Raw genomic sequence first — 17390 nt, 5'->3', positions numbered from 1 at the left:
TAGAGCTGCAACCACTGGTTAATGAATCGACTAGAAACTGACCAATTAATGGTTATTTTACTTTTTTCTTAACTTTACTTTCCTTAAGTAAGGATGAGAATTTGCGTTTTGTGGTCTAGTTTATAGTAAAAAAAAAAAAAAAAAAAGCAAGAAAAAAACAACAAATGTCTTGGTTTTGGACAAAACAAGACATTTGCTGATGCTCTTTTTCTGTGTTTTCTGTTGTTTAATAGACTATCAATAAAGAAAAAATGAAGGATAATAATCAGCTAAAGTCCTAGAAGGAATTGTGCCTTTCTCTCCTCGTGAAGCAATAGATGTTTACAATGGGCAGTTTCATTTGTAATACAAAGATTAATAACTATTATTTTTATATATTTACATAAAAGTTAAATCTTCTAATAGCAAAAGGAAGTTGCTAAGTGAATGTAAAAGATAACTGGTTTAACTGGTGTGTGTTTTTTACAAGTTGCTAAGTGAGCTAACTTTGCCCTGATGTCTCAATATAGCAGAGTGCTGTACACTGACAAGTGGCTTCCTGGTTGCCCCTGCTGTCTCTCTTTGCTCAGTGGTTTTCTGGCTGCAGGCTTCTGTTCCAAAACTGTCCTCTCTCCAACAAGTTGGCATTCCTGCTGCCCCTTACTTTAGGCTATGTCCACATTTAACACTCCCTCTGGGTCTGAGATTATATAATGTCGTCCACTGGCTCTCTGTAGTTTAAACCAACACATATTCATGCACACATATACCGCACACACACAGTAGGCTATATGTAGACACATATAAAGAAATACTCGAAGAGACGTCACTCTATGCAAATGCAGAAATGTGACATAGGCCTACAACATCCAGAAGAGAGAAACTATGATCTGTGTGTTGTAGACAAGGCAGAGAGAGATAAGACAAATGCAGAAGAATGAATTTCTTACTCTGAAATGCTAGGTTAACATCTGGTTCATTGTGTGATAAGTCTTGCATGTTTTATCTTATTATATGCATACTGTACATATTCATTCACCAAGATCACATGTAACAAATTGTTATATAAATTTATAATTGTACAGGATTAATGTCGGGCCATAGGCTCAGAGCTCATCACTGTCCACCAGGAAACACAACCTCAACTCATCATATATTGGGGAGTGAAACTAATTAGTGCAGGTGGATCCTGGTTTGGAGCTGGGTCTTTTGAAATGCTGGAAGCAGCAGTGGCATAGCTTCCAGAGGAGAGGTTGGCTGGCATGCAGCTAAAGAATGAGCAGAGCACTGATGGTTTAAGAACACCGCCATCATTAAAAGGACGCATAAAGCGGAAAGTTTGTCTGGAACCCCCTCGTTGGGAACTGATTGTGCTCTAGCAAAGATTTTGCGGGCCGATCAAATAATTTGGGTGGGCTTTATGCGGTGATTGACAGAAGAGCAATAGTGACGTAGTTGCTGTGGAGTTGACTTTGTTTGCAACACAACAGCTCTGTTTGGTTGTACGACTATCCAGTTGCATGTAAAGCTACTTTTCTCTGTATCAGTTCAAACATGCCCCATAATGAAATCCACATGGAGAGTTACCAGAATCAAATTCTGATAAGAACTGAGTCTAGCTATGTCAGGCAAGTAGTTTATACGTGTAATCGTCAGAAGTAATTTAACTGTAGCATGACCGCAGTGGAGAAAGAAGTGAGATCACAGCATAACCCAGCTGTTAGCATATGCCATCAGTTTTCTCTGTACCTACATCTGTTGCTTAATGGTAAACAAATGCACACAAGCTGTTTGCTTTTTGTTGTGTTTACTGTATATTGATACCTTTGCAGGCATAGCAAAATCCTGCACTGCAGTGAACTTTGCATTTAATAAACATGGATGGAATTGCACTGATGCAATTTGTTGAATTGCATCATTCATCACATGAAAAAGTGCATTCCAAATTGATCAGCTTTATATCTCTGTGCATTGTTTATTTTGGCAGATCTGTTCAGTGCACTCATTTTACAAAATGAAGGTTGTGCTGCAATTAACTAACAGGAGGTTTATCAGAGGTGTCACACTGTATGTATGTCAAAACTGCACATTCTTTTCACATGTATGTGTGAGTGGCAGCCCTTCTCAGCCGTGACTTGCTCCCGGGCGTCTGTCCAGATGGTTGAATGTGTGAACCGAGGGAACAGTGCAGAACTTTGGCTGGACAAGTTCTGCATGGAAGGGGTTTGGACCAGGGGATTCAGAAGCTAGCAGGGCAGTTGAGCGCAGTGAGATCATACTGTTCGAGAGCAGTGCAGCGGTTGAAATGGCAGGACACATTCATTACCTCCTTGTGAAGTGCTGAATGAGACACCCTGCTTCATGCATTTTAAAGCGTTTTGTTGTTTTCTTAATTAGGAATACTTACAATGCAGCCATACATATATACTGTTTACTTTGCGTTCCAGTTATGGGTTTGTAGTACCATGTTGGTTTTGTAAACATATAAGGACATTCTGAGTTTCACTACACTGATTGTGAGTTTGAAAAAAGGCTCATAGTAAACTTGAACTAATCACAATAGACTGAAAAGATATTGCAGCTATTCTCTACCATACCATCTGTAAATAGTCAAATCAACATGGCCACAAGACATCCGTAATAAAGTAAGCCTTCATTGTTGAGAAAATAATATTCGGCAAATGTACTTCTGCATAAAGATGGACAAAAGAACAAACAAATGCTAAAAAGCTTAATTTACGACATGTGTTGTTGTAAAATTATATCACAGTCAGCTATGCGGCAGCCTGCTTGTCTATATAAGGCAGGCCAATGGCACACAGCTTCATTTTCCAGACTTTATAGTGCAGTCCATCAGGGTGCTGTCACCTGCAGTATATTATGACTCCATGATTGATTCTACTTCATACTGACTAGTGCTTCATCAGTCAGTTTGCAGGCTGCTCTGCTTGATCGCAGCTCAAGCCACTAACACAGAAATAGCAGATATCTCATGTGTGGTGGTTCATCAGAGAAGCCGAGTTACAAAGCACAAGTGCTACAGTAGGTCTACTGTAAATGGGACAGCTGGAAATCTTTATCTTCTTGGCAGCTGAACATGAGCATCTTCACTTCCAGTCCCTCCTCCGTCTGTGTATTCTATACATAGTCACCTCATGCTTGTCTGGTGCCAAATTGTTGGAATATCAATCACCATTTGCAAACTGTGATGAACATGACCAGATGAAGGCACAACCATGCTAAAATAAAAATAAAAAACATATCACAGCATCCACATACTGTAGAACCCATTAGCAATGGCCTATTGACAGTGGACCTGTGTCACAACATTCCTCTTACAGTGGAAGACAGTCTCACACCCATATGGGGCTGTTTTTCATTGTTCTGGTGGTTGATGTGTCCATCAGACACCAGAACATTAGAAAGATGTTTCCTTTGATGTCACTATTGCTGTTAATTTCAAAACCAAGTCAAGTGTAGTTTAAAATATTTGTGTATAAATTATACAGATGAAATGTCTTTTCAGACAATGTCTACAGTATGACGCCTTCTTAATTCTCAGCAGATGACCTTATGCACACTTAAAATAGTCAGCACTTGTCTGCACACAAAAATGAAGAAGAAAACTATAGGCCCATATGAAATTGCTAATAGATAAAATTAATACGCTTTAATAGGTTATGATTTCAACTACAGCTATAGAACTGTCTGTGATAATCTATTTTCATGACTGTGGTGTCACCTTTCCTGTTATATTTATTAATATCTAGTCCCTTTAGAGAATAAGTGTTTGTACTAGGAAGCATGCACAGACATGAGACATGCACTTTTAGATTCTGAATCACTTAAACTTCCAGGGGATGTCATCAGCTTGTCCACTGCAAATAAAGACCCATTCAAATAAAAAAAGATACAGGACCTGCAAATTGCCATGTTAGTAAAATATAGTCAAAATAATGAGCAGTCTGCCAAAATGTAACACAAGTACAGCCTTAGATAATTGCTTTAAACTTGAAGCAGCAGCCCCTTAAATCCCCGATTCCAGATCAAAATTGTACTTCCTGTTTCACAATTGTGGGTTGGTGTTGTCTAAGAGGGATCCACTGTGTCCGACATGGCACACTCAAAGAGAAATGTTTCTGATAGCTTGACTCTGTCTGCACAGTGTTGACAATATCTCGAGTATACTTCCCACAGGGCATTGATCAACTGTGTGGAAAAAAACTGTGTGATATATAATGCCTGTAGAGATCATCCTCTCCTTTTTATTTGTAGTGGCTCATCATCACAGACAGCAGACAGAAGATCCTCAGGCCTGCGCTGCAGCACTGTGGGTAACTGGCTACCTGGGGGCACAATTTCACAATTAGATTTAGTGTGATAGTCTCAATTGTGTCTGCGTGCATTTGAGGTTCTAAGAGCACAATATACAAAGCAAAAATTCACCTTAGTACCAAAGTACTGTATTTGAACCTTTGAAGAAATTATGTTGCTGCTGCTAGCATCTGTTTGGTTAGTCTTCATTTATCCATGCTACTGGCTGTGCCCATTATTCCTCTAGGATTGAAGACACACAAGTTTTTCGTGTTTGCCTCAAGCATTTAATGTCTGTTTGAATGAAAACATACCCGCTCTTAACTTGTCTCACTTCCATGAATCTAGTCAATGGACTTAAGCAGTTTTTTGTAATGTGTGTGTGTGTGTTCTAATTTACATTTAGTACACCAGTTTGCCTTCAGTTAGATTTTTCTTTTTTGATTCAACTTCAGTTTAGATTTGTTTTATTTAACTTCAGTCCTTAACCAGCTGCAATTGCATTATATTAAATACACATTTACAAAAGTCACAAATTGATTTGTATGTATTCTACATTTCTTGGAATCCCCAAGAGAGAACTGCACGGGTCAACATCTGTTAAATAATAGTGTTGAACTGTTGTAGGAGGACAGTAATTAAATAATTCGTCAATCTCACTATTGAGAAAATGAAGAGCAGGATAACTAATATGACCACACACCCAGACAGACATTGAAAACATACAGCTCACCTCTTAGCAGCTTCTGTCTGGTTTGTATTTTGACTCATTCAGCACAGTATGGGCTTCAATGTCAGTGACAGCTCAAAAATGAGCTCATCTTTCTGAGGTGAGTATGTGAAGATGACAGCTATAGTCTCATGGATAAATAAGAAAAAAAATGGCATGGTAGGAAAAGGAAAGGAATAGGATAGGAAAGGCCTAGAGGGCAAAGATGGTCAGCTCATAGTGTGATTTAACAAACAAGCACATTCTTTTTTTCAGTGTTAATTTAGTTTTGTGAGGCATATTAAATTAAAGTTTTACCACTTTCAAATGTGAGACAACAGATGAGCCATGTGTCACCACCTGACAAGAAAGAATACATGTGCAGTCACACACAAGAGCATTATTGACCTAATGAGTGATCTTCCTCATGTTGACAGCGTGATGGGATGTGGGTTGAAGCATAGCAACAGGACCTCAGGGCACACTGGACAGTACAAAGGCCTTCTTGTAGTCGTCTGTCCCTCCCTTTGAGCTTCTGGCGCATTAGTTTGTCATGTGCTCTTCTGTGACAACAAGTCGTCCATGTCTTCTGTAATTCTTTGACTTTATGTGTTCAGCTTGAATTAACCGTCACATTTATTTAACATTGTTTGTTTGAAACATTTTTTTCTGGTATTTTGTCCTTCTGTTTGTCCTCCAATGTTTTACATAGATCAGGCTGATTTGGAGGTGAATAAAGACTCATACCTTTATGTGTGTTCAGTTTGAGAGACTAATGTTTTTGCTGATTTCACTGAAATTTTTATTGAAGTGGAATCGGTTGTGAGCATACAGTATGCCTTAACTCACCAAATCTGTCTGGAAGTTAACATAAATCTGTAATTCAGGTGGTCTGTAAATGATTCACAGCAGTGATTGTATTTTTGCCTTGTGTCTGCTCAGAAAGTTGATGAGTTGACAAGATGCTCTTTGACCGGCCTATAGTGTTTGCATTGAGGATAGCAGTTGGCCAGATTTGCGATGATGATGTAATGAGGATATTTGGCCTGGCTGGGACAATAGGTTTCATCCTGACTGCTGTGATGCACTCCAACATTTCAAGCTCTGGCTGTTTAAGAAATCCATGTTCCTACTCTGCTCTTATACCACCCTCCCTCGTCTTTGGATAAGCGGCAGTACTGAACTATTCACCAACATTGTTCTTTTCACATTCTTGCTACTCTAAAGATTACTAACATGTTTTGTACCTGCAAATTAGACGTTTGACTAGACTTTAAAGGTGCATTGTGTCGGTTTTTAAAAATATCCCCAAATGGGCCACAGTTGCTGTGGAAACAGATGCAATCCTGTGTGCTGGACATAAGACTCGAAGTAAGTTATGGGCTTAATTTTACCCTCTGCAGTTTTACTTGGTGATGTTATTTATACATGCTGGCTCAGGGTGGGTGTGATAATGCATAGCCTCTCTCATGAAGCAGCTGGACTGTGGGAAAGACAGGAGGAGGAGGATAAAGAAGCATGAAGGTATAGAGTAGATGTGAGACAAGGGAGAGGGCAGACAGTGGAGCCAGTTGTTTATTTTGGGGCTCTTTGATTTACCTAGACAAATAACGTATAATAGATAGTTAGCTACATTTGTTTGTCATTCTACTGTTTAGCCCTTTCCCCGAGGGCAGGGTTTTAAGTCAGGTATGCATTTAATGTTTTCAATCTTCTGTTTTACATACCTTTAACATAAATCTGTGCTAGTTGCCGTGATAATTAGCAAAATCTTTTTACTCTTTTTACATTTTATTTGGCTCAGCAACACAATTAACAAAATTGCTTGCAGGAACAGAAATTGCTTTATTTTTTAATGATAAAATGACACATTTAAAATTTATGTCAGGGTCAAGGTTTTTTGACCTGAGGGACACCACATTTCACGTCTATTTAATTTGAGGGCCCACAAAGACCTGTTGCCCAATTAACTAAGACCTGAACCACTAAATAACTATGCCAGATTGACAAACCTGTATTCAAGTCTGACTTGTGTTCAAGTGTTCAAGCTGAGACTATTCAGTACAACTTTTCTGTAGTGCAAAAGCAAAGAGCCCTGAAAAGATGCAGGTTTGGAAAATGTTCTGTAGTTAGTGATAACAAAACAATCCATGTCCTGTCCCGCAGTGACTTAATTATAGTGGTTTATTATGAAAGCTGCAGAAAAGGTGCCTGTGAACAGGGTGTGATTACTTATTGTTAAAACTTCCTCTGCTAAATGGTTACAGCAAATTTGAATAAACTGGTGGAAACAGTATAAAGATTGCAGGTATAAGATTTGACCGACACAGTTTCTGTCTGGACATAGAGTATTATGAGGTAGATGACATTTTTCGAGTGATTTCATTCTAAGATAACAATGTTCAATGTAGAAGCCTTACCATCATTCAGAACACAGGATTAAAACCTGTGTTTACACTTCTTTATATATTTATTCATATATTTTAGTTTGTGAAGATATATGAGTGTGCTTTAAAACTATATTTTCAGTTCTAAAATGCAGATATGCCCTTTTTTTTTCAAACTAATAATACATTTTATTTATTATTTTTAAATCACTGCAATCTCACACTCCCATTTTATCATGACATTAAAACAGCCCGAGTGGCCTTGGGGGTGTGGGAAAATGCATCAGTTTGAAGGACCTTGGTGTGCTTAGCAAATAGTGTTCAGCATTGTTAATCATACAAAAACACTAGCTGGTCTATTAAAAACACACTTAAACTACCTGCAGCATCATATGACACGCTGTATGTGTGTGCCCTTTCTGCTGTTCTGTGTTCACGGGGTAAGATTGCTTTGGATGGTGGGCGGCACTTTAGTTTCCTAACAGGAAGTGCTTACGTTGATCAATGGTAGTTTTTCCTCAGAGGAAAGAGTGGGTGACACAAGATTGTGTTTAATTACAATATCAGAGCCAGCTAAATGAACATGCCAGCATATTCTGAGACCCCCGAACCCTCTCAGCTGGGTGTCAAAATAAATTATCGTTGCCTATGATGGAGGCATGCTGACAGAGCACCGCAAAGATGACAATTAAGGGCCGGTGCTAGAGGGATTGTTTTGTTGTTCATGTTGGTTCAAGTTGTAATCCAGTGAACACGGGCTCAGAAGTGAGGTTCTTAGGAACATGTCAGTCAGAAGAGGAAGATGTCTGTTATTTAGGTTATTTGGTCTCTCTTCACACACACACATGCACACAGAACCTATTTTGATGCAGATAAAGTTTTATCTTTAGCACAGCAGCAATTTCATTTCTTTTTGTTGACTTCTCCTAAAGATAGCTTTTACTAGCCCATAGGAAAGCTTTCCTTTGATTCATATTCAGTCTGCCCCAGAAATGTTTTTGTTTTTGACTCAGTCTACAAACAGTCACACTTACAGGCTAACATACATTTGAAGCAACATGTGTTGAAGGGTTTAAATCCCCCAGTAATCAGAGGAAGTGCAAATGAAGCAGACCTTGTTTGTCTTTTTCCTCTGTTGGCCAGTACGGAGAACCCTGTACAGCTGGTTCAGGATAGGGGTTTGATTTGATTGTTTCTAAGAGTTGTGCAATGCTAGCTGGAACTTCTCCTTTCTCATCTAGCCATGCTTAGCTCATAAATATGCCACAATTCTGCACAGTGGGTGAAAAAGAAAACCAGCGTAGTTGTTCTTTGCATCTGTGCCAGTGCTTTTTGAAGGAGACTGATTTTACTTTGACTTTTGGTCCAACTGTGTGTATCTGAAAGCAGAAAAACACTGGAAGGCAAAATGGATTCATTAATTTAACTGGCAATTCATCAGTTGAACGAAACGAGTGCCTGGTGTTACCATGGTGTTGAATTGGTTTAGCTGCGGCGTTTGGTGTATGTGTGTGCAGAGAGAAAGTGAGCGAGAGAAAGAGAAAGAAGGGGAGAGAGAGAAAGTGATAATCTACTGGCATTGCAGATTGCAGTAAATTCAAATGGGGCAACATAAAGTATGTGTGAGTGTAAGAATGGCTTTAGAGACATAGCCAAGGATGTTCTCAATCTTTTGGAAAAGAATGGCAGTAAAGATAAAAGACAACTGATGATCTTTGAAGGATGAGCCAAAGTAAAAGTCAGGCAGTTTTTTGTGTGTGTGTGTGTGTGTGTGTGCTTCCATATGCCCATAAATATAAGGAGTGGACAAAATAGCAGGAACACATAAACTAAGATCTGGAATGGCTTCCTGACTGTTTTCGAAGCAACTTTCAGAAATGCATTTGTGATTATATTATTTTGCCTATTGTTTTCATAGACAGTCTGAAGATGTTGGAGTGAGTCATCCAGCTGCGATAATAACCTCCTGTGTAGATTCAGAAGGCTTTTCCTCTTAATTAGCACCACTCCGTTTCCAGAAAATGGAGCCAACACTGATTTATAGAAACTGTTATGGGAAGAGAAACACATTAGTGAACATAAATGTGGGGCCTGCAATCAACATATGTAATAATTGCTTCCGTATACTTCTCCAGTGAGTATGATGCTGCCATATTGTCTCGTAGTGGTATTTGATTATTTGTGTTGTTATTTTAGGTACTTTATGAGGTAAACTCTCATCTACAGATGATGCATCATTCACTATTCAAGGAAATCAAAGTGAGATTTGTCCCACAACAAATTTTTTGTCTTCCATTTATTTATTTACTAGGCAGGCCAGTATTTTTAGATGAGGTGGAGGGTTAATGTGGGCTCCAGTGTAGGTGAGTACATGCACAGTGTAAGCAGAGCATGCAGACATTCTGGAGAGGAGAACCTTTCCTCTATGCAATGGGTCTCGACAAATTCTAGACACAGCTTTTAGGTTAAATTGTTGATCTGTTGAACTTTTAGCCCATCTGCTTCAACTGGAATGGACTTTTCAGGTGGTGGAATAGTTAAACAAGCAGGCGTACAAAGAAGCTAAGAAGAAATGAGCCAGGGAAGACAGCTCACATATTTGTCTGGAGATTTCCGCCAGCATGTGGCTTTCGGATGTTCTGCCCCTTTATGGTTCAGCCAGGAATGAGAACTGTCTCAGTCACGATAACCCGAACAGTCTCTGCTGATGTGTCTTGTAGAATGACAGGTGTAGCCTTCTGGCAGGCTGTACTTTAGTAGTTTAATGCCGGCACCCTGACACATTTCAGCCTCTTGACCTGACAGTTATCTTCTGAAAAGCAAGCATGGGTAGATAAGTTAGTAGTAGAAACTAAGAAAATGTGTCAAATTTGTCAAACTACTTGACACATTAGTGTATATTTTTAAGCATGAACTCTGAAAGGCTTTAGCCTTTTCAGCAGAAATGACAAAGTTACCTTTTGTAGCATATGTCTGCTCTTCTTGGTTGTAACAACACGGTGCTCACTAAGTTCAAGGCCATCTTGCATCAAAGTCCTGTCCTTTGGAATCAATATCTGGAGAGGAAGTGAGACAGACTCAAGCATTATATTCTGTAGAGTCTTGTTGCTAAACCTCAGTTCTGCAGCTATGTATGGAATGATCTACACTATATTTTGATGGCCCGAGGCCTTCTCACACTATACTCTCACTATTCATCTTGTATAGCTACTCTTTTTGCTCTTGCTATTTTTTTATTCTGCATTTTCTGTAAGCTGTTGTGAACTGCAATTTCCCTATTGCGGGACTAATAAAGGTTTTTCTTATTCTTATTCTTATTCTTATAGCAACAAAGTTGTAAACCTTAATTTTCACGTATTTTTTAATCAGTCTTGTTTATAATCTTTCTTTTCATTCAGTTAAAACAGATTTCACACATTTTTAACATCTTTGTGGGTTATTTCTGTTTGCCCACAAATGTCTTTTTAATTGCAGCAGCTTATAAATCCCTACATATCACTTAAAGAGCTTTGCCTGTGTACTTCCTCAGCACTGGGAAGAAATTGTCCATTTTCCAAAAGTACAGATAAATCATTATGTTATTATTATGTCCAAGATAACAGGGGTAAAGATAAATCTCTTCAGTGGACTTTCTGTTTCACCCTTCTGTCAACCCCTCATGCTTTTTGGTAATGCTTCAGTCCTTATGAAAAAAGATAGCTTCCTCAGAATCACCCAAGGTTGACTCACTTCCTCTTTTGGTCTCTCTCTCTCTCTCTCTCTCTCTCTCTCTCTCTCTCTCTCGCTCTCTCTCTCTCTCTCTCTCTCTCTCTCTCTCTCTCTCTCTCTCTGTCTGTCTGTCTCAGGTTTGTGGTGCTCCTTTTTAGAGTTTCCTGCTGTTACATGGTAACACAGAACTGAAGGTAAGGTGAATTTTGTTTAAGTCAGAGTTGAGGTTAGTGATAGAAGATAGAAGGCGTAATATGCTACAGTGTTTAGAGTTTCTTATACACAAAGGAAAAAGACTGATCTGTTACTTTTTACTGTACTGTAATATTTCAGGTTTATCCTTGGGCATAGATGCTGCACAGATGTCAGAGTGAAAGTTAAACTGCTGGGGAGCATCTAAGTTTCCTCTTGGAGTTAAGACTTAATGTGTTAATGGTGGACAAGTGCCTGGAGCTCCCACCTTAAAGAGCTGTTAAGGAGACAGGCAAAAGACAGTTTGTCTTTGTCTTATGGCAGCACAACAAATACTGTTTTTAGCTTCAGCTCCCAGCAGGTTCTCTGTGGGCTTTTTGCATATCTGTGTAATACAGGATGCTGCAGAAACAAAGTCATACACCCACAATGAGTGTCACAGAGGGAGGAGGTAGAAAAGGTTTGTGCTCTTCCTGTTCATTTCATCCTCCAATCAGCTGATAGCTGAGTGCTGATGCTCGCTGCTGATTCTTTCACAGATCAGTTGTGTAGATTACTAATTTGAAAAGCTCTTAATTGACTTTTGAAAATATTGCGTGATTACACTGTGTGAAGTTTTCTTTCATAAATGCAATCTGAAAATAATCTTCACATTAAAAGTACAGCGCAAATAGTAGAGCATGTAGCATGAGAAGTTTCACCTCATTGTTGCAGGTTGCAGAATATCAGCCGGTCAGCTGTAAACATATTAACTGATCTGATAAAACTGTACCAACCAAAACGTACCAACTTTGTATTAGTTTTGTTTTATATTGGTGCACTGTAGTAGGGGGTACAGATGACACATTATTTGAATAAAAACATTACAAATTCCTGATTTAAAGCCATGAAGAAATTATATCCTAACAATACAAAAAGATACATAAAATTAAACATAATAATGTTTTTTCTTCTCTTCTCCTTAACATAATATGAATCAGATTATTGTACCTTTTAGCCAATAAAAGCCAGATAAAGTATTACAAAAAAATACAAATCCCTTAAAATCAACCTCACCTGCCAAGTGGTGTGATTTATTTGCTGAAACCATCACCCAGGATTTAAGGTTTTGCTCCATGGAAAGGTGAGATGCCAAGACTAGTGTCTACAGATGCATAGAAGTGGAATTATGTTAATCAGCTCATTTTACATAGCTCCATATATAGTAGGTTAACACTCTGGTCCAGCTTTGAGGGGTGATTTGTGACATGACCTTGACATATGGACATACTCTCCTGGTCATCATACTGGAAGAAGGTTTTATTCAGATTGATTTATTATACATCAGAGTCATTGCTCATTAGGCAGATGACTGATGGTTGCTTGTGTAAGTCATGGGGCAACCTGCAATGTGAGGCAGTTTCTCTTTGTGCAGGGATGTGGCTTCCTGCTTTGGATGTAATACCAATGGCCAAGTGCACACTCTCAAATTCTTCACAGTATAATTATTGGCCAGTTTACGTTCTTGGAGAAGAAAATTGTAAAAATCAAATCCATCTCCAGCAACACCAGCATGGAAAATGTCTGGTGAGTCTTGTGGATATTATAAACTAGATGCACGATTAAGGAAATGAGCTGGCGAGGAACGAAAAGAGAAAGAGAAAGGTTAGACAGAAAGGAGTGATACAGCGGATGAACTTCCCTTTCTGCATTATTGTTCTATGTAAAGATGTTATGTCTGGGTCTGTTTGTGTCATTATACCAAAACACATAAAGATGCACACACTGTCAAACTGAACCACTGACACCACAAGCACCTACAAATACACACATGCACATACGCAAACACTCACGCACTTACGCCACAAACTTCCCGCGTACTCATATCGCTCAGTCTTTTACTGACAGTGACTGTGCCACTTTTGAGAAGGGTGAGTGGGTGTGTTGACTGGAAACAAGTCGACACAAAGCCCTCTGAACCAAGACTTAACGCTCAGTGTGGAGCTGTTGGCTCCACAGAGGAACTCTATAAGCCATCAACACATTCAAAGTAAAGAGACATGAGAGACTGAGGGCTGCAGTCAAAGAAGGAATACGGAAACACCTGTGAACTGTAAATTTATTTAGTTTCACAAATTCCCCAATGTGTAAGATTATTGTGGTAGGTCAGAGAATTTGGTTCTGTTCTTTATTAATTAATATTAGCCCATTTTCCCCAGTATATATTTTCATAACCAAACTTTATTCTTAAGATCCTGAGCTACGCCGCTGAAACGTCACTCAAAAAAAAAATTACACTCAGATATATGTCTTCTCCAGTATATTTACGACTGCAGCTGTTAATCCCATATTTAAAAACTCAAACTTCTGGCTTTTTTTTAATCTGCCTTGAAAACCAAATCAGACAAAAAGCCTGATCCTCTTGTATTTGTTGGAGAAACTCTAAAAAAAAGCAGTTTAGTTTAGAGTGTGTATTTCTCTTACTGCACATCTCTTCAACATCTGAACAAATCCAAAGCCAGAAAGATTGTCTACGTCTTGGCCAAACTTATTTCAGCTATCATTGTTCAGGGAGGGGCAAACTGTCAACTGAAAGTGAAAGTTTTCGAAATGACTTGATGTGATGCAACCTTAAATGATCTCTTTTTCTCATCACTTAACATCCCGTTATTTACTCTTTTCATTATCTGTCTAATCGATAACAAACCTCTGTCTCAGATTCAGGGTGTTGAAGATGGCAGTGTGGATCCAGGCCCAGCAGCTTCAGGGAGATGCTCTGCACCAGATGCAGTCGCTGTACGGTCAGCACTTCCCTATTGAGGTGCGACATTATCTGTCCCAGTGGATAGAGAGTCAGCTCTGGTGAGTTTTCTTTACAGCACAAATGAAAGTGTTGCTAACTTACTTAACAGTAATGCTTAAAATTAATGTGGGTGAACAAACTCTTTAGAACCCATCATAAGAGATGCTAAAAAAGTCTCATAACACAAGAATAAACCAGATTATTATAATGTCGCTGTAGCAGATTTTTTTGAATTCCTGAATAATGAAACTTTGGTCCAATGATACTCGAGAGAGTGTGTCTACGGTTATGCCCACATGTTTGCTTGATCAAATGTTGTCATGGTGTATGTTTATCCGTGAGAACATATTTAGACAGTTCCCTTTTTAGCTCTACATTTCTTATATGTGTCTTGCATTCAGGCATTTGTGTATATGTGTTATTAGGGATGCCATAGACCTGGAGAACCCACAAGAGGAGTTCAAGGCCAAACGTCTGCTGGACAACCTGATACAGGAGCTGCAGAACAAGGCTGAACACCAGGTCGGAGAGGATGGCTTCCTACTTAAAATCAAATTGGGACACTACGCTAGCCAGCTTAAGGTGAGTATTTTTATTTTTTTATTTTTTATTTTATTTTATTTTAGAACAGTATTTCCTAGCCTGAAAGCCAGACCAACTTCCCCAGCCACATATTTTTTTGTGGTGGAAAGTTGGTTTGCAGCCCCTCAGTTGGGAATTGATAATGCTCCTGCAAAGATCTGCCGGACCAATTCCGGATTACCAGAATCATATTCTCGCAGTACTGGTACTGGCTTAGCTCCCAAAGAACAGCAAACTAAACAAAGGGGAACTTGTCCTGGTCTTGTATGCAGTAGGAGAGAGGATATGAATAGAAATGAGTAGGGCCAAAGTTGGAAAACACAGGAGTAGTATGTACGAGATGAGAGTCTTCTAGGTACTGGCACAATTCTGACATATTTCTTTGTTGTGAAAATGTCTTTGTAATGGTTTTACTAAAAAATATAGGAAAAGTACTTGTCCTACTATTCAAAGCAATAAAATAAATCAGAGACAACTGCGAAGTAGTGTCCACAAGGTCAAATTGCAGCTGTTTTCAACAAAACATCTAAACAGTTTACAGTGGGACAAGATCATAAGCAAGTGTTTTGGAAGGCACAACTGTTCAGCTAAAATGCCTCACTTGCTGTAGTTCTTAGAAAGAGCACACAGTGCACACAATATGTAAGTACAAGCTGTGTCCACTACAAGGAAAACAAGAGGACAGCCAAAGTGAGGGCCTTGGTAGCCAGCCAACGCCGCTATTTATGATTGGACTCCCTGCTCACAGATCTGTTCTTTTGTTTGTCTTCTACACTCCCTGAAACCAGGCAGAGAAACAATGGGAATTGGTGCTGGCTATGTAAAATTAAACTGCAATTCTCAAATTGCTGCCTCGCTGTTTGCAATGGCTATGAGTGCACGTGTGCACATGTGTTATTTTACTTTTCTTCTATCCCCACCTTCCTTCAGAATAATTCAGAAGAGCAATTACCTTTTCTCATAATGTGTGATATGTCCTCAGCATAATAAAAACAATTTAATTTATAATACATTCTCAGCCTTTTACTTAACAAAGAAAACAACAAGAAAATCAGTATTATTTAAACTGAAAGCGTTTGTTACACAACTCATTAGTAGAAAAAAATATCACTGTAACACATAAACCACTTTACTGTGTGTATTCTAATGAGCTGTGTCTCTGTATGAAGTGTGCCATGTTGGGTATCATTAAACTAATGGGTCTTAGTGTGTCCGCAGCGTTGGCTTCAGAACTTAGCAAGCTTCTTTGATGCAGCTAAATTGGTGAGCACTGGGTGCAGCAGCCGCTCCTGTCGTCAGTGGCTAACAGGCCTTAACACAGCTCATGTGCTCCTTGTCTTTCAGAGCACGTATGACCGGTGTCCTCTGGAGTTGGTCCGATGTATCAAACACATCCTTTACACAGAGCAGAGGCTTGTCAGAGAGGCTACGAATGTAAGTAGGACACATGTCTGCAAATTGTATGTGCAAGCACTCATCTGCATGAACACATGGTTTCTCCATCCATTGTTCATTTCATTGCCTGTACACATACAGAAGCTTAAACTACATAATGGTGGCTGATTCAGAGATTTGGCAATTGGGTAACTACTCTCTGTTTTTCATCTATTTATCCTGTGATGGTCTGCAGAGTCCCTTGCATTTTATAAATGTGATATCAACACACATTTACGAACACTTACATCTACTCAGTCGTACTTAAAAATGGACTGGTTAAAGCAATCTTTTTGTATTACTCCACTGTAACTATGCAATGTAGAGGGAAGTCCAAAATGAAATATTTCACCGTTTATAACATGCAGTGAGTTATAAAACCATAAACTGGCAGTGCGTAAAACTCTGACTCACAGCAACCCCTGTGGTAAATTGATTTTCAGTCACAACATGCCTTTTCTATTTAGAGGAATGCATATATGAAATAATTGAATTTCACCCTGTTTAGTCTGAAACTTTAGGCACTCATTCAGACCTTTAAATGTTCTTCTTCCTTCTTAATTTGCCGTGTTGCCTCAGTATTTGCTTGTGGTCACTGGTTATTTTATACTCAAAACACTCAACTGCCACATGCAGGGGTCAATGCATCATGTCCAGATTGGTTTCATTTCTCTGCTCCATCCCCCGAGGATATCCTTAGTATCTCAGCTTTCAACTCAATAGTGGCCAGCCATTTCTCTTAACAACCATCATAAACAATCCATTGACAGACAATATGCAGGCCATGCATCATTCAGTGAAATAAACAGCCTTACCTATTACTACTCCCTAACCCACTGCAATCTTCATCTCTCTGTGCCTGTCTCTCAATCACACTTTGTTACTGATAGTCTAGCTCTCCGGTGGGTGGCATGATGGACAGCATGTCTCAGAAGTACCAACAAATCAACCAAGCTTTTGAGGAGCTCCGCTTGCTAACTCAGGACACTGAAAATGACCTGCGCAAGCTCCAGCACAACCAGGAGTACTTCATCATCCAGTATCAGGAGAGCCTCCGCATACAAGGTTAGACCAGTAGACTTGCATCAGGAATTAATGTGTAATATGACTAAAGTCTGGGAAATGAGTGAGGGCAATGTTGAAACAATTGCCCATTACCCAAAAAATGAAGTGACATGGAAAAACAGCAACTGGAGTTGTATGCTGTAAAAATTCAGACCTCAATGTCTACCTCTCTGGATGTCTGTACTATTCTCCTGAGTAAATCAGTATTCCTCTGGGAGGATACTGTACACTGAATGCA

The 17390-nt window shown here is 39.2% G+C and overlaps 1 protein-coding gene across 3 annotated transcripts in view; it reads left to right on the top strand.

Annotated features, from left to right (window-relative positions):
• stat5a (signal transducer and activator of transcription 5a) overlaps nt 1-17390 on the top strand; it is a 44226-nt gene that overhangs the window by 13784 nt on the left and 13052 nt on the right. Inside the window, exons 2-6 of one of the 3 annotated variants that reach the window (XM_084570260.1) lie at nt 11235-11291; nt 13987-14130; nt 14497-14653; nt 15998-16087; nt 16978-17152. In XM_084570260.1, coding sequence (XP_084426386.1) covers nt 14003-14130; nt 14497-14653; nt 15998-16087; nt 16978-17152 — 550 coding nt within the window. In that variant the 5' untranslated portion in view covers nt 11235-11291; nt 13987-14002. Of the gene's footprint in view, nt 1-11234; nt 11292-13986; nt 14131-14496; nt 14654-15997; nt 16088-16977; nt 17153-17390 lie in introns of those variants that run through there. The other 2 variants (XM_084570261.1, XM_084570262.1) reach the window with 2 other exon arrangements.

The sequence above is a fragment of the Chelon labrosus genome (genome assembly GCF_963514085.1).
Source record: "Chelon labrosus genome assembly, chromosome: 21".
NCBI classification, from domain to species: domain Eukaryota; kingdom Metazoa; phylum Chordata; class Actinopteri; order Mugiliformes; family Mugilidae; genus Chelon; species Chelon labrosus.
Note: the sequence above shows the minus strand (reverse complement) of the source record. Positions and strands in the feature narration are given on the sequence as shown.